Raw genomic sequence first — 24,517 nt, 5'->3', positions numbered from 1 at the left:
TTTTAGGTGGCAAAGCAGGATTTGGAATGAACTTTGGCGCAAGCGCTGGTGGCAACATAGCAGGAAAAGCACAAGAAGCTGCCAAAGCTGCAGGACAATCTTAATTATGCAAAAAAATAATTAAGTACAATGAGCACACTTAATAAGATACACTAAGCACATACTTTGTACCAGAGACCTAATAAACATTGAATTTTATTTTCCCCAAATAAATGTTTATTTTATTTATGAGTAACCAAAATTTACTAATTATCATATTTTTTGCAATTTTTTGTTCAAGCGGATAATAAATTTGGGGGCCAATTCTCCAATAAAATATAAATTTTATGGCAATGCGTTGTTATGGGTCTGTTTTCGTATGATTGGGTAGAAAGAACTCTCAAAAAGTGATGTATTTGCTGTGCGATCAGGTGTTTCACACATAAAACCTAACCTACAAAACGCACAAGCGTCAAATAACAATTTCATCATAGTAGCATCTTTTTGATATCTCATTGATAACATACTTGAAGTTAGGTTTTATGCGTAAAACGCCTGATCACACAGCAAATACATAGCTTTTGACAGTTATACTACAAATTCATATGAATATAGACCCCGTAATATTTTTGAAGAATTTCTCTCATAATATTATTATAGGATTATATTAGAAAAAATTATGATACTACGAGAATTTTCCCAAAGTAGGTTGTGATATTTGGTAGCACCGTGTTTTCAAACCGCGCAAGTTCTTGTTTGAAAAGATAGATAGAAGTAACATATAACGAATAAATTCAAAAATATTTTGTAAATGTGTTTAAATAACTGGTAACACCTTATAACAATAACGCCCTTTCTATTATTTTTTTGGAAATAGTAAGAGTGTTTAAATTAAAATTTTTGGCGCTAAAAACGTGCCTAAAACATAATATACAAATAATATGCTGTCCAGCAAACAAACTTAACTTACTAAAATTATCAAAAAATATTAACGAGAATATGTATCTTTTAAAAAACTAATTATAAATTATAAGAACAATAAATAAATTAATTATTATATAAAAAAAATAAGTAATTAAACTTGCACTAGGAATATACAGACAATACAACGTACATGGAGTTAACATCTATTCATTTTGATATTTGGGATTAGAAGTTGTGAAAAAAACATGTTGGCCATTTTGTATGATATACCTATGAAACACACACAACGTAGCTGCAACGCAGCAAAATACATATGACGTTTATAAGTATACGCAACAACCACGTGTTGTTAACGTAACTAGGCACTAGCTTCGCAACAAAGTTATCCCGTACGCTACATAGATTTAACTTTCGTTGTTTAATGGATGATCCCATTATTCCCTTTAGCAAATAAAGATTAGTATCAATTACTAACTCACTTGTTAAGTCCATCCAAATTAAGTATCCCGATTTCTCCAAAAAAGTCCCCAGCCTTCATAGTAGTGAGAACTCGTCCAGTTTCACTGATGACTTCCAATATTCCATCTGCAATGATGAACATCTCTCGTGCAACCTCACCTTTGCGACATATTGAGTCACCAGGAGTGAAAATGTACGCTTTCATTTTGAGGACCAGATCGTGCAAAAATTCGGGCTGGCACTCTTGAAATATTGTCACCTAAGGAAAATGAAATACACTTGTTGATATTTGGTACGAAATAGAATCCAGCAGATGAACATTTGAGAAACTGCCTAAGATATTCCTATGTACCACATGAAATTGGACTGAGAACGGCTGCACTGATATAAAAAATTTGACAACCATTGGATAAAACTCAGTAAGTTTTAAAAATTATCAAAAAGTGTTAATATAAAGAAACAAAAGTCGGCCGAGTTTACTAATAGAAACATCAAGAAAAATATATTCGATTCTATTGGAACTCAATGTTATTTTAATTAACCTTCTTCAATACGCTGAGATTAACATGTAGTGCCAGTTCTGTCTTAAGTTTGTCTGGTAACAAGCCCAAGGCAGTATTGATATCGCCACCGCCTTGAATTCTGCCCCTGGACCAACTGTAGTCGTACCAGCGTAGAACTCGCCTTTTCATACCACCAGGAACCTAAGAGATCAAATAAAAAACTTAAGAAATGTGATAACTAATGTGTTTGATATTGTTTCAAATAATTAAGTATTGTTCATTTCCCGCCTCGGTCAAACTGATATCGACGAGTAGTGATACCAGTTTTAATTTGGAAGTACAGATTTAAATATGATTGCAAGTGAAAATAGCCATTTGGAGTATTGGTACAATATCACGATTAGAAAGTAGCTCTTTAGAGAAAAGCAAGGATAATCATTGGATTATTAGAAACAACAGCTTGTAGAACATCTAGTTCAGATTGCTGGTCAACCAACAATTATATATTTTTAGACAATATTGTAGATTATTGTGTATTATTATATTTACCTTATGGTGTCTCATATAAGTCTTGGCTCCGTCCAATAATCGTTCGAATTCCAGTCTATTTGCATTTCTATTTGTAATAACGTTGCCGACTTGGCCGACAATTGTTGCAAAAATAAATACACCTATCAGGTAACTCACGATTGTGAAGACGTACCTTTGGAGAAAAAAAATCCATTAAATTGTAGTAAATACTAAAATACTACTATTTATTTATTCTTGAATCAATTCATGGCTCATCCTGAAGAAACAAAACAATAAAAATAAATAGATGATATGTGACATAAATAAAATATGCCAGAACAATTACAAATGTGCAAGTATTTAGTGGTTTTCGAACATCCAAATAATCAAATTAAATCTATAACAAAACATCACAAAATAATCAAGAGAGTAAAACTGGATTTATAACACAATAGTTTTAACAAATGTTGAAGGCTGTTCGAAAACTTGTCTAAATACCACTGCTATTTAAAATAAATTTAAAGTATAATTTCATGAATATTTTAATGATTCCTAATAAGTCAATATAACAACACTAAATTGATTAATTAGTCTGGTATTTAAAATGCAATCAAGTTTTGATTTTTTTTTCGAAGTCAGCAAACAGCCTCCAAATTCTTGCCCATATGGAAAAAATGTGATCAGCTTCAAAACAACGACCAAAAATAAAGGAAATAAAATTATACAATCAAAATTACTCTGATTGGGTTACACAAACCAAATTTTATTGATATAATAAAAGATTTAAATGTATATTATCAAAAGTGTTTAGAGAACTTCTGGTACTGGTGTTTCTTTTACACCGATGTCGATATTTTACGACTGTCACATTTTTTCGTTATCCACCCCAGTTTTATTATCAAAATAATGGAAACGTACCCCTGATTGGATCGAAATTGCAATAGACGCGACTTGAGACCTCTTCTTGGCACTGATTTGGGGCCGTCAGCTGAGTCCGAAGGCCTGATGTATGTTTACAAATATTAAATGATGATAATATATGATTTTAAAGCAAATAATAATACATTGTAATTATAAAATAGCAAGAAATGAGAGTGTGATGAAATTCTTTACATTCGCAAACAGTACAAAATGAAATTCGAGAATATGGAAGTAAGGTACCGATTCTGCTGCATAACAGACAAATGTTATGGCAAGCCCATGTTACGCTCCAACTTCCACACATTATGATACTGAATCATACTGAATACTGTCAAAATGTCATGTATTTGCTGTGCATTCAGGTGTTTTACACATGAACTGCAATGTCACTAGTATGTTATGAAGCTGGGTCAAAAACACCCTGTTATCTAACATCTTTTTTTTGACATTTGTGCGGTTTCTAGGATATGTTTTGCATCTGACAACCTGCGAAATTTGCCCGACTGCACAGAAACTGCATGGCTTTTGGCAATATTTAGAATGAATATGTAAGGAAAGTTCTTTAGAACATAGCAAGGCCATAAGATCGGTCCCTAAATCTGAATCTGGATAGATCAATTTCTATTTTATATCCATGTTTTTATTCATAAATAAGCATATAAAATATAAAAAAAACAATTATTTATCCACAAAAATATAAGTTTTTCGATGAATAATTTTAAGAACTCCACTAGCTTCATTCCCTTCGAAAACATTCATACGTTCTATAAGATTTATTCCCATAATAAATTCGTTCCTCATTTTGATTATTTTGAATCCATATTTGTATGTTATCATAGTTTATTTTAAATCCATACTCGTATTCATAAATTATATAATAAAAATGTAACATAAAATATAACTTGGTGTAAGTGGCATTTTGCCTTAATATAAGGCAAGTTTTATGAACTTCCCTTATATTAACTTCGTTATTCAATGACAAATGAGATTTAACAGCTGTTAAAATTTGAACAAAATTTTGGAATTTGGATTTTGATTTATTTGAAATTTTTTCCAGTATATCAATTTCTGATAAATTTTTATAATCAAACGGTTTTTGAATATTCAAAACTAGATCAGAATTTTTAGTGAAAACTTGGATACAAAATTTCTGCTAATTTTAAAAAAAATGCTAGGCCCATTGTCTATCAAAAATAATAAATAAGAGTCCTTTTCGAGATTCAGCAAATGGAAATTTATCATTTTTTTTACTATTTTTCAGAAACTTTTCAGAACTTTACCCAAGATATAGTTTGTGAAAATTTTACAAGTTTAAAAAAAGCGCTTTGCAAAATTGATATTTCAACGTGTTATGTTACTGAAAATTTTTCACAAATATTATAAAAAAATATTAGTAGAAATTTATATATCAATCGTTGATATATTTTAAAACATACCACGTTTTCTAAAAAATATTAAAATGAGCTTTTAAAGCTCATAAAATCAATGAGAGTCCATGTCGATTTACAAATAGTTTTTAAATTGTTGATGTCTGTGCAGTCGTTTTTTTAGAAAATTTTTTATCGACAAAAATTCAGCTCACATGTTCACACACAAACATACTATTTTCAATTGGTGTCAAAAGATTCAGAATCAGTTGTAACGCCAAGAAAGTATAATAATTAGCAAATTGGATTTTTTGGCAAAAACTTCTCCTATAGGAAAATTTAAAAAAAAATGTTAGTTACCAAACAAATCTTTCTTAAAAAAATAATTTTAACCCACTAGCATCACTTTCTTCGAAAGCATTCGTAATATATATAAGTTTCAGGAGTTTTATTCCCATAATGATTACGTTCTTCGTGCAATTAAAAAGTTCTGCATAAAATGCGGTTTTTCATCTTTTTCATCTCGATTCCATTGAAGTGGTTTTTCGAGAACACAAAGTTTTGAACAAAGGGCCACAGGTTAGCTCTTAAAATGATTTCAATGTAGATCTTATGCTCTCATTGTTTTTTGCAATTACCAAATAAAAAGTGGTTATACCATGAAAACCGTCTTTTTCACATTATTATACGCGATTAAATTAGAGAAAGTTTCAGTAACGTTTAAATCACGTATAATAAAAAAATTATTTGTATTTGACTTATATACTTTTTAACCTCCCGCAGGGCAAGTTATAGTAATCGCAAAAAATCGAAAATGAAAATTTTATATATTTTTACGTTTTAAAGGTTTCTAAATATTTTAGCATATCTTAGAAAAAATTGATGTATATGTGTGTGTGTGTACGGATACAAATTTTCGTCGACGATTTCGGGAACACCGATCAACCGATTTGAATAATTCAAGAAACAAAAAATTATCAATTCGATTCGTATTGATAGGAGACGTGCTGATTAGTTTTTGGCAAAGGCAGGTCTAGCCGTTACGAAGATATGAGGCAAAAAGTGCCAAAAACGGTAACTCAAATTTTAGAAAAACGGAGCGTCCGATTTGAATAATTCAAAACATTTTGATTGTATTAACAAGATGAAGAACTGATCAAATTTTCATAAAGGTAGGTCTAGTGGTTTCGGAGATCAAGTAAAAAAAGTAAAAAAAAATGCCAATTGGCGGTCAAAAATGATCATTAGACATATGCACATCAAATTATCAGATACTTTAGAGATTTTAACAAAAAGTATACATTTTGTATACATTCCTATAGGTTCCGTACCACTGCTTATCCGTTAGACGGCGACGCGGCGCTTACGCGCTTCGATATTTCGTCTCTATTCAGTTAAAGCAGTACGATTGCTTTGAAAAAAAGTTCAGAATATCCAAAATATTTCAAAATAAATTTTTCTTCAAAAAGTCAATTTTTTTTAGAGTATTTTTTTTTCAAAAATGTTAATCTTTTTAAAAAAAATAATATTTGGCACGGGAAGTTCCAGCAATTAGCCTTAAGGCACGATGTCATGTGCCCCAAAAGTTTAAATTTGATTTAAGAATTTAAAGCCCGTTAGCATGTAATGATTAAAAACATGAGCTAGCATGAATTAGTCCCGGGTTCGACTCCAACCTCGTCCAGCTCGATATCAAGTAGTATGATATCAAATTTTTACTTGAGGTTATAGATCAGAAATGTAATTACTTGTAAAAATCGTTTTTAAAAGACATTAATGTAACATATATACACATAAAAAAAGAGTTCAAAAAATTATATATATATATATATATATATATATATATATGAATTAATAATCAGTATTTGCTAATTAAAATAGAGATTATTATGTCCCTAGTTTTAACGACCATAACTATCCCACATTAATTCCGGTTCCAACTTTTGCCTTGAAATATCAGAAAATCAAATCACACTAATTAAACTGTAAAGTGAAAAACTTTTAACTGGCTCACAAATTGCATCAAACAATTTCATAATGAAGTGATTCAAATAGATAAAATTCTGTCACGTACTCAAGAAACGAAATAATCATGTTGTTGAGAGATAATTGATCAAATGATTTAATAATAGTTGAAGAAAACTTAATTAAGGCAATTTGTGAAAACAGACTATTTGATGAGAAACTTAGAAACGATACTTTTAGAATTAATGTGCCCTACATGAGTCCAATATTTTTTTTAACAGCGATCAAAAAACGTGTTCTATCCATGTCCATCCTCTAATCTAATATTCTTACTGGCGAGTGCAACCCAGTGGTCTGCCCTTCACCCTTCTTTTATGTGTAGACTTATTTGATAGTAGATATATTTGACATACATATAAGTGTTGGCATGTACATGTGTGTTGCAGCAATGCCTACTAAAGGCAATTTTCACTTGTGATCTATAACTTCAAGCAAAAATTTGATATTACACTGCTTGATAGCAAAATGGCCAAGGTTGGGATTATGGCCGGGTTTGTGCTGCCAAAATTTCTTAACTTTTGCATGACGACGGGCTCACTGAATTTCCTATTACTATTTTTTTAAACCGGCAAACAATTAATCTATCTACAACCCTTGTCCAATATATATCAGTATCCAAAAGCCCAAAGGCGGAGAAAGACGATATAATTAATTATATCGTTGTAACTTTATCATTCGCCATGTGAATATGTCATATTTTTTTCTCGAAATAGAAGAAAGTAATAAGAAATTGTGAATCAGCAAGTTTCCTTTCGGTATAAGCTCTTAATCTGCTTCTTTACGAGGCGAGGTCTGCCTAGATATTACGTAAACATCCACGAATTAAAAGCATATATATATATATATATATATATATATATATATACATATATCCATATAATTTATAATATTTTTGGATATAATTTTTTTTTACTGATTGTTTCGATCCACGAACCTCGATTCAATTATGCAGCAATTCACACCGCAGTGTCCGAGATGGGATATTTTCAATTGGAAACATATGTTTCTTCTAACGCTACTTAACGATATCAGGTTGTCCACAGCGAAGTTTGAATTCACGACCTCATCCACACAAGTTTTACCATTACATCTGAAAGCTCTCTGTTTCCAATTGAAAACAAGCCCTTTTCGGGCACTGCGGTGTGCAACGGCAATGGTAAATCTCTAACACTATTTTTTCCTGAATCGAGTTGGAGGTTAACTCAGCTCACGGACCTGCCCTAGGGCAGTACCAACCATTATTATATAATTATATAAAGTTATAAATTCAATAAATAGTAATATGAATATAGGATATGGATATAAATTTTTAAAAAAGCTCTGAAATTTTATACGACATACTAATTAAAAATTGAGTCTTACATTTATCCGCGTAAATGGTTTCACTTTCGCTTATAAATAATGAAAAATAAACTGAGATTCACTAACAATATTTCAAAAAAAAATTCGCATGGAAATCAATAAACGCATGAAAATCAATAAACCCTTATATGCATTTTACCATCATCAATAAGATTATTTGCTTAAATATGAAAATGTCGCAATTATCATTCTTAATATTTTCATCTATGATAAAAATATTAATTTGTGTAAAAACAAAAGTAGTAAAAGTTTATTAATGAAAAAAATTATATTAGTTTTGAATGAAGTTCAAATAAAATTTAGTTTACTCACTCTGCGTTGGTTTCAGGCGTGGGCAGATCTCCTATAGTTGTCAATGTGAGGGTAGACCAATATAATGATCCTAAATATTTTCTTGTTAATGTGGCATAATCTCCAGGCCGATGTGGATATACCCAATCACCCTGAAAAGTAATATTTATTTTAATTATTAATATATATAGCACTATCCAGTGGAAGAAACCAATATGTATGCTTCTACTCAAAATGAAATTTGAGACTATTATAGATAAACAAGTATATTGAACACTACAATCAACAGAAACATTATAATAGATTTATTAAAACTTTGTAAAATAGATTTATACAATTGAAAATTAGATCACTTGAAATTAGAATTATGGATATTTGATATTAATAAAATTGGCTTTTTGGCTATAAAGATTCATCTAGACACCATTATAATAAATTAATATATATATATATATATATATATATATATATATATATATATATATATATAATTTTTTTAATATTTTACCTGAAAACCTTCAGCTTCTGACAACAAAAAGTAAAAACAGCCAAACCAATGGGCCAATATCAACAATATGTGAATAAGGTTGACAACTCGCCACAAATTAGGCCAAACTGTTCGAGATTCAACCATGTAGTAATAGTTCACAGCTCTATACACCTGAAAATATATATCATTTATTAATTTATTAATTAAATAAATCTACGTATTTATTGGCTAAATGATATTGTAATTAAAAATAAAAACTAGTTGGTATTGGTATTTTGCCTTGAGGCAAGTTACATAAACTTCCCGACATGTGTAATTAACCGACTTAATCAATAAAAAATAAATTAATTTATGTGTGATCAAAAGTATTCCGAGTGGATTTATTACCCATATTTGAAAACGAACGAACACGTTAGCTCGGAGTATTTTCTAAAAGCAAATTTTCAAAAATCAATCATTTTTATAATTGAACCAGTTTCCGTAGGACCTTAATGGTTTAGTATGTTCATTAAGATCAAGTACTCTATCGTTATACCAAGTAAATCGTCTAATTTTAATTTTAACAAACGTCAAAAAAACTATTAATTTTCTCAAATTTTGATGAATTTTTAAAATTAAACTACTCGTTGTAAGACCGTAATATTTCAGTGAGTTCTATAAGACCATGATATATATCGCCAAAAAAAGTTTCATAAAAATCGGATTGAATTTTTTTTTTCAACAGTTAATTAAAAGAAAACGGCTCGATATAGTTTCACCTGCAACTAATCAGTATCACTCCCAACTAATATCTTTCGAACAGTTTTTTATTTTTTTACATCGATTCGGTAGCATGAACTTAAATGTGAACGAAAAATTTAACACTTTTTTCGAAATTACAAAGAAACTATATTCCTCAGCAAGATACATCAAATGGCTTTTAAATTTCTGAAATCGGTTCAGGCGTTTTGACCGTTGTTATGGCAACGCTATGTTACGCTTCTTTCTTGGTACTAAAAACTGCTAAAATGCTATGCATATTGCATTTTTTGTAGCCACTTTAAGCTCAAAACTAGTAAAAAAAATAATAAAATTAAATAAATAAAAGTAAAATAATTGTGTTCTATTACAAATTAAATCTCTCTAGGTACGTTATGTGATGGTTTGGTAGCAATATTTTGTATAAGTATTACATATTTGTTATAATATTAAATTTTAAGTATTTAATTACTATTGTAAATATATTATTATAAAGTTATAAAATTAAAATTTAAGTATCAATGTGATAAGTTTTTGTTATTACCTTCAAAAATCGAGGAAATCTGAGCATTGGCTGAGGTCCCAGTTTCAGTTGAAGTAAGTCTAGCGGACAAAGGGCGCACAAGTCTAAAACGAAGGCACGAGACTGCAAGTAGTGCCCAGCCAGCTTCTTACTATCGTACACCTGGAATAAAATGGAAATTAAGTAATAATTTAACATAAGACACATAAATAATACCTACTGATTTTTTTAATTAGAAAATTTGCCACACCTGTTAAAATGTATCAATTATTAGGGGTAGTGTAATTTATACTTATTATAAAAAACGTGTATTATGTCTATTGTTACGTAACCCTAATAAAAATAACATACGTTTCGAGTCAGTGCGTTGACCCATGGGTAGGTAACTAACTCCGGAGTTAGCACTCCGATACAACTCCTCCCTGGAAGTGAGTCCGAGCGGAGTTGTATCGAAGATGTTGACATATCCGACTTTCCTATAAACTGGTGTTATTTCTGGTAACACGTACAGACATTTGCTTTAGATTTTTTACTAATACAAAGATTTTCGTCGAAAAAGCGGTCGCTTTCTCGCTCACAAGCAATTTTATGACTTTTTAGGTACAAAATGTCCAAAATAATACAATTTTAAAAGACCTCTTTCAATAGTATACAACCAGCAAAAAATATTAAGTACTATATTATTACTTTAACAGAATTATAACTTTATAATTGTGTGAAAGTAATAGTATGCTAATCAAACTACCTAATATACAATTAATTCTCGAAAAGAAAATATAAGGGGAATGTGAGGTTCTATTATTCAATTTTATATAATATTTTGATTCTCAAATTCTCTAAAATCCAATCCATCATTTATTGGAATTTTGTTTTAAATCACTGTTCTATTGACACTTATTTATTCATAAATTGTCAGGTCGCCCGATTGCCGAAATTACCCTGATATTTTAATTATTTTATGGTTTCAATTTCGACATAAAAAAGTTTGAAATGTTGTGAACTATTTTCAAATATTTAATAAATCCTGAAGTATATAAATAACACACTATAGAATATATTTGTTTCGAGTATTAGGTTTCAAAGTTGTCGGAGTCGTCGGAGTTGTTAAGTGGATGTAACTCCTTTCTGAAGCAGAGTCAAATCCTAATCTATCCGGTTTCGGATATGATAAGCCATTTTTCAAATAACTCAATAGTAGATTCTAATAGAGTCCAAAGTGAATTGAATAATTATGTATTTATTTATATTATTTTATTAGATTAAGAGACGATTGCAATAGACTGATTGATGTTGATTGATGCTAATGAGAATAATTCTATAAAAGTTTCTAATAAAATTCAAAACAATTTATATAATTAATTATAATTAAGCAAATATTTTAAATATTCCTAGTTTAGAAAAACGATTACAATAGACTATCAGACAACTATAAGGTTTTCACTTGTACATTATTATCATCTACAACAAACACACAGATCCAAGTTAAGTAGCAAAAAAAAGTTTTAATGAGAATAATTTTATAGTTGTTTCTAATAAAGTTCAAACCCTAGTAAATAATTAATTAGTTTAAAAACAATTGCACAAACTAATGATTTTCACACAGAAGACTTTATAAAATTAAAACAATCGGCGTGCAAAGTTAAAAAAAAACAACCGCAAAAATAATTTAACACGTTAATCGCCGCGATAATATATAGCAAAATTTTCTCGTAATCCATAGTATTAAATAATTTAATTTAGGGTGCGCCATTTAGCTTGAATAATTTTCAATGAATTTTAATAAACATTTTTTTTGTTATCAAATTACCTAAAAAATGTAAAGCTTTAAATTTGATAATAAAAAAAGTTATTGAAAATTGTTCAAGTTATTCAGCATTTCCATTGACCACATATAAATGGCGCACCCTGTGTCAAAAAACCTTATTGTATCAAAAAAAAAAATTGCTAAAATTTCTGGAAAAACATTATTTTGCAAATCACACATATGTGACTGACATGGATTTATATTAAACTTTTTCCTACCAAATTCATTTATAAGACATACCATATATGTCTGACATGGCTCCTGCAGAACTTCTGAGCGTCAAGCACATAAACTGGCGTTTAATGTGTTAAATAATAACAGAATTTTCAAAAACTAGTTATTTCGTAATATTTTTTTAATATCAAAGCACGTAATGTAAATTCAGTCCACAATGATAAAATCCGCAATCATATAACTGTTTAGTTTAAAATGTCCAAAGGCAATAATATAAGCGACATTTATTTGTTGGAGATAACCGAATAATGACTTCAGGCGTAGTAAATAACATTATATAGTAAAATGACTAATGGTGTGCAATAAAATTATACGATTACTATTTCGAATGTTATATATGACAATAAATATTTGACTATGACAATTAAAATTACTGCAAGTAATAAAGGAGTTTCATATGAACCAAATCGAACTTCAATCATTAACTTGCACATATTCCAGAATTTATAGTAATTTTGCAAAAAAATATATTTTAATAAATCTATTGCATCAAATTTATTGTATGTCCTTTACTGGGCAATTGTAAATAAAAGAGATAATAAAAAAAATTATTGCAGTGTAAAAAAAACTATTAGAATGTTCTGTAGTACAGGTTTATTATTTTCTTTTAATTTGATAATATAAATATAAATGATGCAACATATTCGTTGGAAATATTCGCTCACGTTTCAGATTTTTCTATTAACCCTTTCCGCTCGTGAATTGCATAATTATTATGTATTTTGCCGCCGGAGCGGCGGCATCTTAGTGAAAAGCGTTAATTTAATAAAAATTATATTTCAGTAAATTTATTGTTATTATAAAACTCTGCTTTACTATTTTCCTTGGAAAAAAATATTTGAAATAATAAAATGCAACAAATATGATACGTCAAATTACTTTTTCTTTTGAAAATGCTATAAACATAAAAACTACTAAATATTCTAAGGTCAAAGTTTAATGAATGAATAATTTATCATTCATCATATACTATTATTGAATATTTGTAAAATGTGGCTTTTTATTCGACTAAAAAATGCGAACATAGTTAATAATTTCTCTCAATTTTCAAAATGTTATATTATTAACTTTAAGCAAATATTGTAAAAGTGAATTAGGAGCTTTAGTAAAAAAAAATGATCAAGTATTGTTGTTTACCTATATTTTTTACTTTCAAATTTACACACATAAAATTGATAACAATTAAAAATCTGAAAGTGGCGGACATAGCTCAGAGGTAGCATGTCCGACTCACATGCCGGAGATCGTTGGTTCGATCCCTGGCGCTTCCGAATGTAAAATATAAAAAATGTATAAGAATTTCAATGTAAGATGTATGTAAAAAATAGTTAGAATGTAATAATGTATTAGAATGTATAAAAATTGAATTAGAAAGAAGTAAGAAGATAAAAAAGGAAAAATGAAGATAAGATGAACTACGTAGAAGAATAGAATTTAGTGAAAAAGATAAGTTGTAAGAAAAGTATATAGTATAAGAAGAATAGAATCTATATAAAGATTGAATATGATATAAAAAAGAATGTAAATAAATGTTGTAGGTGGCTAAATGCTCAGAGTAAGCGAAGCCAAATAAAAATTAAAAAAAAAAAAAAAAATCTGAAAGATAAATATAAAAGACGTCAAAAAGTGAATAAATTCTCAAAATACTTATATTTACACTCTAGACAAATATTTTTTGTTAGGCTTTCGATTTTTTTGACAAAATGAACAAGAAAAATTGGTTTTTCATACTATGGGCAATTGAAAACCATTCACACATGAAAAAAGGATTTTGATTATCAGATTAAGTATTTATTAAATCCTAAGATAAGATAAGATGCAAGAAATGTTAAATAATTTTTTAGAATTCTCAAAACAGTTAATTTTACACTTATTAAATATTTTGCGTAAAAAAACTTACAAATTTTGATAAGAAATCAGATATAACTCTCTTACCTAATTTAGATTTTTAAAAATTTGCTTGTATTTAAAATTAAAAATAGCAAGGAAAATGAAGTTAGATACTAGGTTGCAAATTTATGCTATAATAATAATATAAGAATAATTAGAACTAATTATAATATAATTTATTAGAAATAAATTTTATTATGATGCACATCAGTACCAATTTCTAAATTTTTAAAATATAAAATATAAAAAGTTTAAAAAATAAAAACTTCAAAAACTAAAACTGAAATTTTCAAATATTTTATCTTTCAAAATTCAATAACAAAAATCAAAATTTCAAACAAAGCGAAGAATTCCTTTAATTTAAAATAGTGTTTAAGTATAGATATGGTGGCGGGAATAGCTCACTCAGTAGCGTTCTCGACTCACACGATAGAGGAATTCGGTTCCAATCTCCAGCAATACCAGAATTAAAAATATAAAATAATAAACTAGATTAAGAATTGTTAATTTGTAGAATATAATAAAAAATTGTATTAGAAGTAAGAAGGAAAAAAGAAGTTTAGTTTAGAAGATGAGAAGAACATATTGAGAAACAAGAAGAAGAATAAAAATTGAATGAAAGATTATGATATAAGAAGAGATAGTATATATATGATAAATGTATAAAAAATATATATGTAAGAATTGTATAGAATATGATGAAAAATAATATGAGTAATGTAGGTGGCTAAAAATGTTGTAAAGCGGAAGCCAATAAAATTTAAAAAAAGAAGTATAGATATGTTTAGCTTTTTACACTATTTCAAAGGCAATCACATAATTTGATCCGTTTAAAAAAATTCACTTCACTTATTAACTGTTGCGCACGCATATGTTGCGTGAGACCGTTGTCAATAGCCAGGCGCTGAAAACAGGTGCGTTTGCCTTGCTTGCACTTTAAAGTGGTGTTTTCAGTAAATTGAAATGAAAAATTGAAATTTTGTACTATAATCGTTTCAAACAGAAATAGTCCTATTTGTCATATTTTCGTACATTTTTTTCTTAAATTCTCAGCTAACATGAACAGAGATGGTTTCATTTAATAAAGAACAAATAAAAAAGCTCACTACAGGAGGAAGTATAAGCAACACAAGGTTAGCAGTGAATGTGTTGAAACAGACAATGCTTTAACACCAGTTTTTAGACGTTTTGCATCCTCACCCCATATAGATGCACGAGAAAAGTCGGTATTATTTGAATCTGACATACCTAGGTGGAACACCTTAGCTTGGCATACGTAAATACATTTTCTTTGATATATAAATAACACTAGGTTAACTAGGTGACTTTTAGGAGACAATATCATATACCACTAGTTTTTTTCTTACCATCAATCCTTGCTCCAAGTAACCGGTGCGCAGTTGCACCGCGAGATCTAGTACAAAGGCGAGGTCGCTAAGGCAATCTAATGTGAACCAATAATTGGACGCTAAATTCTGAAATAAAAAAGATAAATATATTTTAAAAATTCATTATTGAAATTGATACAAAATTATTTAAATAATATATAATATCATGTGTAATATTTGCTTTACTAAAAGATGGAATATGAAGGGGCTATTGTGGTTAGACAACCAGGACAAGTTTAGCATTTTTTAAGCAAATTAGAGAAACCTATTATTCATAAAGAAAATAAGTTTTTAATGTAAATTTTAAATTATTTTTCTGTAGTAACTATCAAAATCATAGGTCTTTTCATAATAAAGGAAAAAGACTGCTTTGGAGTGATCTACTTAACAACTATTGAATAATATATTATCCACGAGATGTCTCTAATTTTTTGAAAATATGATTTGTAAGATTTCATTGAAGATTTAATTTTGATATCAAAATGGCCAAAATAAGTTCTAACTTCCTCTCATATTATAACTATAGTTTTTATGTCAAAAATTGCTAATTGTATGTGCAAAAAACATGAGAAGAAATTTTAAATAATAAATTTTAGTAATATAAAAGTAGAATGGACAGGGGCTTATTGTAACAGGTAACAGGTCATTATATATCTATTAAGTTATATTAAGTTATATATATATATATATATATATATATATATATATTAAGTTATATTAAGGTAAGTAGCAACAGACGTTTTTTAATGGGATTTTGAACGTTTGTAAGATATAGTAATCGCAAAAAAATCGAAAATGAAAATTTTTATATATTTTTACGTTTCAAAGGTTTCTGAATATTTTGGTATACCTCAGAGAAAAATTGATGTATGTGTTGAATTGTCCTGGCTGGTGGTTGATATATTGGGAGGTATGTTTTGGATCACCAGTACGACCAGGAATTGTAATGATAGGCTGGACCCGAGCGGTGAACAATTGAATAATTGTTGAAGTATTATATTTTGATGTGGACTCTCCAGAGTCCACTGGTAGTGTGAAAGGCCTTTAGGACGAACAGCGATTTGATAGTAATTTGTAAACACACTTTTTCTTTGAATGATACTTTTATTATTCACTATTTTTACAATTAATATTTGTTGATAACCTTTTGGTTATCATATCAGCAAAGACTACATTTTACTGAATACTATGTCTGACTAACTCTATGTCTGTCTCCGAGTCTTACTCCAGGTTTGACTGACTGTCTAACTTTTGTCTAACTCTTATATACTAATTTATTGTTTACAACCTATTTACAAAATCCAACAGTAAGCACTTCCGATGTCCGCGTAACCTACATATAACTAGCAACGCGTTTTGTAATTATTAAACAAATAATGATTCGAATTGTTATTACAGTTCAACCTCCCTCTTCAAAAGTTTTTCGTCCTCGGAAAACTATAAAAATTAAGAAAAAATTTAAAAAAAAATGAGTTCCATCTCTTCTTCCTTCGGCCCTTAAAAACTTTTGTCCTCAAAAGTGTCATTACTGTTAGAATATGTTTACAAATAATGTGCTCTGAAAAAAAAATCTAATAATAATTTTATTTTTATCTCTACATTAATAAATCTTTAATAACATACAAAAAATCAGCAGTTGAATGCAAATTAGATGGTCGCTGATTATGTAAAGGCATCACTGAAATTTAAATCTTATTCCGGTAAAACAAAATATGCTTCGAACAACTTACCATAAATGATGCAAAATATTTTTTTTCAAAACTGTTATATCAATAGAGCATAAAAATCATAATATAAAAAATGTCTTTAAAATCTGCAAAAAAATATTAATGGCGTAAAGAATCTTGCATTTGATAATTTAAATCATAAATAGTAATTAATGAAAATTTAAATTTACGTTGTATTGTTAATTCTTGATATATTCGAAATTTGCTGGGTAATCAAAATTGAACAAATGTTGCTTTGAAATATGAGAATTCGCTTATGTGTCAACCAAACAAAATGACTTGCGTTGTTATTACTGTGTTTACACCTGGCGAGTTTTCAGTTTCTTCCGGTATTTATAATTAAACAATTTTGGTGCTGTTCTGAATATAATAAAATCGGGAATGTTTCTCTTCTTTACATGTGTTGGCGACGATATCAATTTTCTGCTGCTTTGGCTTTGTAAATGTGCATATTTCTCCTTTGTGTTCAAATTCATATTCTTACGGTTGAACATATCTGTAATAGTGGCTATATTTTCATTTATTGACAATTTTTGTTGTGAAGGTAATTTTCTTATCATATTAACTTTATATTCCCTGGTTTCTTGATTATTTTCTTCTATAATTTCATCATTAATTTTTCTTCTTTTAATATTTCTTTTCTTTTTCTCTTTCTTCTTTATTTTAATGGGAATAGTTTTCATATATTCTGGTCCTTCATCATTAAGTATTCTTATTTCTTCTTGTTTATCATTAATTTCTTTCATGTCGTAAACCTCATCTTGGGTTTGTTCCATATCTTGTGCCACATATATGTTCAGATCCTTTTCTTCTTCGTATGAATTTGTTCGTATGGTTTGTTCCATATCTTTTGCCTCATATAGATCCTTTTCTTCTTCGTATGAATTTGTTCGTATGGTTTGTTTCATATCTTCTGCCTTATATAGATTCTTTTCTTCCTCGTATGAATTTGCACGTATGGTTTGTTCCATATCTTCGGCCACATATAGATCATTTTCTTCTTCGTATGAATTTGCAGCGATTGTCGTCAACTCTTCTATTTTGGTGTTGTGAGTCAAACTTTCTTCTTTGTATTCTTCTTGTTCTTCGGATTCTTCGGATTCTTCGGACTCTTCGGACTCTTCTTTAGTTGTTATGAATGCCTTGTATGTATCATCATATGTTTTTGTGTATTTCAGATCCTTATTACTTTCGTAGTCCATTCTATCGTCATTTCCACCATTGTAGATTCTAAGTTTGTCATCTCTTTTCCTATTTGTAAGTTTTCGACATTGGTTAATGTGGTGTCCCCTTTTCTTGCAGTATCTGCAAGTGACGAATGGATTGTATTTTTTATCAGATCTGATGTTTAAATATTTTTCTTCCTTTGCAGCGATGTGCATAGCATCCTTCAAATTTTCCGGTTTGGCTGCTTTAACTATAATTTTCAAGTCCAATGGTAGGCCTTTAACAAAAACTGCCAAAGCCAAGTCACAATATGATGGATACGCTATTTTATTTTGTGTAAAATAGCATTCGTTGTTTATTAACGTAAGCAAATTCTCAACTTTCTCTGCAAACTTCTCAATCGATTCCCCATTTTCTCTTGTTGTTGTTGCTAGCTCGTGATGTAACTCAGCGATGGACCTTCTATCTTTAAAACGTTTAATTAGAATAGGTTTGACATTATTCCATAACTGATAATCAGCCCGTCTAATGCAATCAAAAGCTGTTCCACTTAATTTACAAATAACAATTTTTGATATAAATTTGTAGGTCTCAAAATCCACGTCATCTAAAATTGAGTCTACAGTACTTAAAAATCTATAAAGGTTATCTGAATTGCCATTGAATTCGGGTATAGTGCTAATTGCTAATTGAATTCTAAATTTATTTATTTCTATACTATTATCTTTACCTTTTCTAGCTTCTTCAAAAATGGGTTCCATCTTGAGATATGATTAAATTTCGATTTGCTTACTTGAATCCGATGAGATAGTTATGTCCAAGTTAGTCGTAGTCTCGCGTTCGTTCTAAAGTTCTTCGGTAGGCGCCACCATCCCTTAGTTTGTGCTGCGAATGATCGTTCGGTTTGTCGAGTTGTGGCAGCTTTGAACTCGATGTCTCCGTCAGAAAATTCTTCAGCGCTACGAGGGAAAAAACCGCTAAGCCACCATGAATTGTCCTGGCTGGTGGTCGATATATTGGGAGGTATGTTTTGGATCACCAGTACGACCAGGAATTGTAATGATAGGCTGGACCCGAGCGGTGAACAATTGAATAATTGTTGAAGTATTATATTTTGATGTGGACTCTCCAGAGTCCACTGGTAGTGTGAAAGGCCTTTAGGACGAACAGCGATTTGATAGTAATTTGTAAACACACTTTTTCTTTGAATGATACTTTTATTATTCACTATTTTTACAATTAATATTTGTTGATAACCTTTTGGTTATCATATCAGCAAAGACTACATTTTACTGAATACTATGTCTGACTAACTCTATGTCTGTCTCCGAGTCTTACTCCAGGTTTGACTGACTGTCTAACTTTTGTCTAACTCTTATATACTAATTTATTGTTTACAACCTATTTACAAAATCCAACAGTAAGCACTTCCGATGTCCGCGTAACCTACATATAACTAGCAACGCGTTTGTAATTATTAAACAAATAATGATTCGAATTGTTATTACAGTTCAGTGTATATATATATATATACATATATATATATATATATATATATATATATAAGTATATAAAATATATAGTAGACGTTACAGATATCCCTCAAAAAGGGGTAAGAAGTAACATTGCACTATTTATAAAAAATGATTAATTGTTAAATAATAAACAATAATTACGAAAATATTTTTACTTGGTTTGGTAGAGGATTAATTACAGTATTCACCTATCTTTATTTCGTAGAAATGATATCAGCAGATCTCAAAATATATTTGAAAAACAAAACTGTTACTACAAGTCGCTAGCTTCCATATATTATACAAATATGTAACAATAGAAAGATAATTTGTGTGATATATGATGTGTACAAATAAGAAATAAGAATAAGAAAAAAAATTATAAGCAATTCCACCTATTGTAAGTCTATAGATAATACTACGTTTAAAACTACTCATGTATGTCAAAAGTTGTACAGATTTTTATATTTCTTTAAAATATTCCTATATTAACTTGTGAAACATAACTTAAAGTCTTCAACAGACTAGTTCAAAAATCATATATGCTTCCTCTTCGTCAAAAAATATTTTCTGTCAAAAACTTTTAGAGGCCAACTATTCCTATTCTATGTCCCGAGGCGTTTAAAGTTTATAATAGAAATTGTTGAGAACTTTTACAAGGAGTATCGATTCCTCAGCAGTTTGAAGTGAACTTCCTTTATACTTCTTTTTTTTGTAAATCGAGTTTAATATCATAACACAAAACGGCGGTTGTAACATCCAAAATAGTTTAAAACTATTTTTATAAAATCATAAAGACTTCTTTGTTCAATCTTTTACGTTTAGGTAATATTCTTATATGAAGTATGGAAATAGTTTTGGAGTTTTAGAATATAATTTTTATGAGAAAACTATATCACAAGAGGATAAAATTACAAGTTTATTTAAAATTTGTATACGAAGATTTCGTTTAGTATCCAAACGCGCAATTTAATTACTGGAATTAAAAAAAATTTTCAATCTGCATTCAGGTTATATAAAAATACTCTAATTACAACTCATTACCTATATTTATATAAGACAAAAACTAGTGGTGCATGGCATCGTGCCTTAAGGCAAATTTCTGGGACTTCCCGTACCAATAATTATTTTAAAAAAATTGCAAAAATTTGAAAAATTAGATTTTTGAGAAATTTTGATATTTTTGAAAAAAAAAAGATTTTTTGGAAAAAATAGATTTCGATTTTTTTTTGTATTTATTTTTTTTCCTTTTAAATTATGAATTTTTTTTTAAGCGACTGCGTTGCATAGCTGATTTCGAGTCTAAATATCAAAGCGCGTAAGCGCCGCATAGTCGTCTAACGTGTGAACTGTAAACATTGGTACCCATACCCATATAAATGTACACAAAATATGTACTTATTATTATAATCTTTATAAAATATCTGATAATTTCATGTGCATATGCCTAATGATCATTTTTGACCGCCAGGTGGCATTTTTGTACTTTTTTTACTAGATCTCCAAAACCGCTGGACCTGCCTTCATGAAAATTTGATCAGTTCTTCATCTTATTAATACAAGTACAATGTTTTTTGAGTTATTCAAATTGGACGCTTCGTTCTCCTAAAGCCTGAGTTACCGTTTTTGGCACTTTTTGCCCCATATCTTCGGAACGCCTAGACCTGCCTTCGCCAAAAACTAATCAATACGAATCGAATGTTTTTTGAATTATTCAAATCGCTTCATTCGTGTTCCCGAAATCGTCGACGAAAATTTGTATCCGAACACACATACACACACGCACACACATACACACACATACACACACATACACACACACACAAATACATCCATTTTTTCTAAGGTATGCAAAAATATTCAGAAACCTCTGAAACGTAAAGATATATAAATTTTTTTGGAAGGCAGGACCAGCGGTTATGGACTCTCAATAAAAATAAGTTAAAAAAATGTTAATTGGCGGTCAAATTTGTTTGTTGGACATATGTACATAAAATTATCAGATATTTTACAGAGATTTTAATAATGTGTACACATTTTGTGTACATTTTTTTGGGTTCCGTACAAAGATTTTTAATTTTAAATTTCACGTATATGGTTCAAATAAATGTTCTCGGTACTTTCGACAGTATGGAATAACTGATTTGAATAATTTAAAAAAACATTTTATTTGTATTGATTATCAATATCTGGAAATCTTTAAAAATATTCGATCATTTTTTAAAATGTAGAAATATTCTAAAATGTTTAAAAGAAATCGTTTTTTTTTAAATTCTGATTTTTTTGAAATTTTTCAACAATTCAATATTGTTTAGAAAATTATGAAAAATTTCGAAAATTTGAATTTTTTTCAACTTTGATTTTTTTTGAAAGTTTTTAAAATTAGCAAATTATCAGTAAAAGATTTTTTTCACACCGCCTACACAGGCAAAATGTTTTTTGAATTAATCTAATCGGATGATTCGATGATGACCATTTTTAGACTCTTTGCGCTCCATACCCCCGAAACGCAATTCTTAAAAACTTGCGATAAATGCATTATTATTTTCGTTTGTGGTTCTGGAAATATTATTTACGACTATGAATCCAATGTTAAACGAACAAAATTAAAAAAATAACTACAATAATCAAAAAATGGCAATAGTCTATAAAACTACCTGAATAGATTTCAGGAACTATTTTTTTCTTCATATGTAGTTAGGGTCAATACTATCATCCCGTTTCGGTTTAACGTTAAGTTATGGGCTTCAAAATGGTGGAACAGCTTTATGTCAAGCAGTAGTGATAACTATGTTTACTTGAAAATATTCAATAACTTGCAATTATTGCATCCAAGAAAAAATTATCATTAAATCTAATATTGCAAAGCCAAGTCATTAAAAAATCGTAAGAACAAGGTTATAAGAATTAAGTTGTGGTTGCCAATTACGCGTATAAAAAAATATTTTCTAGATGAACGTCTTTGTGATTACAAACCCGGACTCTTTAAAAGCTTTGTAAACACTTCTAATTTACTTTTAAATTCGATATTATTCTTAAGCGAGAGGAATAAATTTTATATTGCATTATTGTCGTTAATTGTTGTTGGTAATGTTGAATATATGTTTACAAAATAGATTCAGCAGAGAAGCAAAAAAAATATCATGATTGGTTTTAGTTAATCCAAATAAAATATATTGTGGAAAATAATTATGAATATAAAATATAAAAACCATTGGATGAAAATATAAACGATTTATTAATTACCAAAATTTTATGATAAATAAAATGACAAGTTAATTTGTTTTTCCACCCTGTCTAGCCTGCTCGATTCCCCACAATATAGCATTTACCAGTAAATAGATATATTAGTTGAAAATATAGTATGGTAAGTTTACGTATAAGAAATATATGTCAGTATAAAGTTTTTTTATCTTATTATCAAATAAACCGAAAAATATCAATTAACAAATAATATTAAAATAGTCAAGTTATTTTTGACGTTATGAATTATATCAATTGTTTTTTCACTTGTGCATCCATCATATAGCCATGGACGTTGTGAAAAACAAAATCACCTGAATTTTGTAAATAAAAATTCAAAATTCCCAGTAGCGACATAAAAATTTTAGATATGGTCCTAATACACATCCATTAATTTTCAATACAATAGAATCAATAAACATACACATCCGCAATTCGGCAAAAGAAAATTTCAAAATTAATAGTATGAAGAAACTAGACAAGAAACTGGATCGATGCGCTGCTCATCAAGAAGAAATATCAGAGACACCTAGAGAGAGGAAACACTGCTGTCAAGGTTAAAGTCTGATTCAACTATTTTGAGAATATCACGGGAATTAATATTTTTTGGAAGAGTGGATCATTTAATTTTCTTCATCATGATTTTTATTAAGAATCCATTTTATTGATATCTGACGCATCGTTCATGATCATTAGATGATAAATGTCAAACTGGAATTATATATATATATATAATATATATATCGATAATAATAAAGAAAACATAATGCGTTTATAAAATTTAAATCTGATACTTGTTGGAACTTCCCGTACCGCAATTCAAAATTCGAGTAATTAAAATAATAATAATCAATAAAAGTTAATCAATGATTTGAAACTTTTAATAGAATTTTGAACCATATTAAATCGTTCTATCTTAAATTATTTATTTTGAAATATTTTAGAAATTCTGAACTTTTTTTCAAAGCAATCGTACTGCTTTAACTGCATAATGACGAAATATCTAAGCGCGCAAGCGCCGCGTCGCCGTCTAACGCGTAAACATTGGTACAGAACCCATAGGAATGTAAACAAAATTTATACTTATTGTTAAAATCTCTATAAAATATCTAATTATTTGATGTGCATATGTCTAATGTTTATTTGCCTTCCCAAAAATTTGAACAGTTCTTTATTCAGTTAATACAAATAAAATGCTTTTTGAATTATTCAAATCGGACGATCCTTTCTCTTAAAAACTGAGTTACCGTTTTTGGCACTTTTTGCCCCGTATCTTCGGAACGGCTAGACCTGCCTTCGCCAAGAACTAATCAGCACGTCGTCTTATCAATACGAATCGAATGTTTTTTGAATTATTGAAATCGCTCGAACATACATACACCACACACACATACATCCATTTTTTTTAAGGTATGCCAAAATGTTCAGAAACCTCTAAAACGTAAAGATATATAAAAA

At 29.0% G+C, this 24,517-nt stretch overlaps 1 protein-coding gene across 1 annotated transcript in view; it reads right to left on the bottom strand.

Moving 5' to 3' along the window:
- The window catches only part of LOC113378717, a 148,070-nt gene that overhangs the window by 8,435 nt on the left and 115,118 nt on the right, over positions 1 to 24,517 (bottom strand). Inside the window, exons 4-10 of the mRNA XM_026619280.1 lie at positions 15,388 to 15,495; positions 10,114 to 10,254; positions 8,850 to 9,002; positions 8,363 to 8,493; positions 2,415 to 2,568; positions 1,905 to 2,066; positions 1,383 to 1,621 (exon numbers count right to left, since the gene is read on the bottom strand). Of these exons, the coding sequence (XP_026475065.1) occupies positions 1,383 to 1,621; positions 1,905 to 2,066; positions 2,415 to 2,568; positions 8,363 to 8,493; positions 8,850 to 9,002; positions 10,114 to 10,254; positions 15,388 to 15,495 (1,088 nt within the window). The remainder of the gene's footprint in view (positions 1 to 1,382; positions 1,622 to 1,904; positions 2,067 to 2,414; positions 2,569 to 8,362; positions 8,494 to 8,849; positions 9,003 to 10,113; positions 10,255 to 15,387; positions 15,496 to 24,517) is intronic.

Source organism: Ctenocephalides felis, unplaced genomic scaffold (genome assembly GCF_003426905.1).
Source record: "Ctenocephalides felis isolate EL2017-DRISC unplaced genomic scaffold, ASM342690v1 CF-g0.4_SCAFFOLD_01886, whole genome shotgun sequence".
Lineage (NCBI taxonomy): Eukaryota > Metazoa > Arthropoda > Insecta > Siphonaptera > Pulicidae > Ctenocephalides > Ctenocephalides felis.
This window is presented reverse-complemented; position numbering and strand designations above follow the sequence as displayed.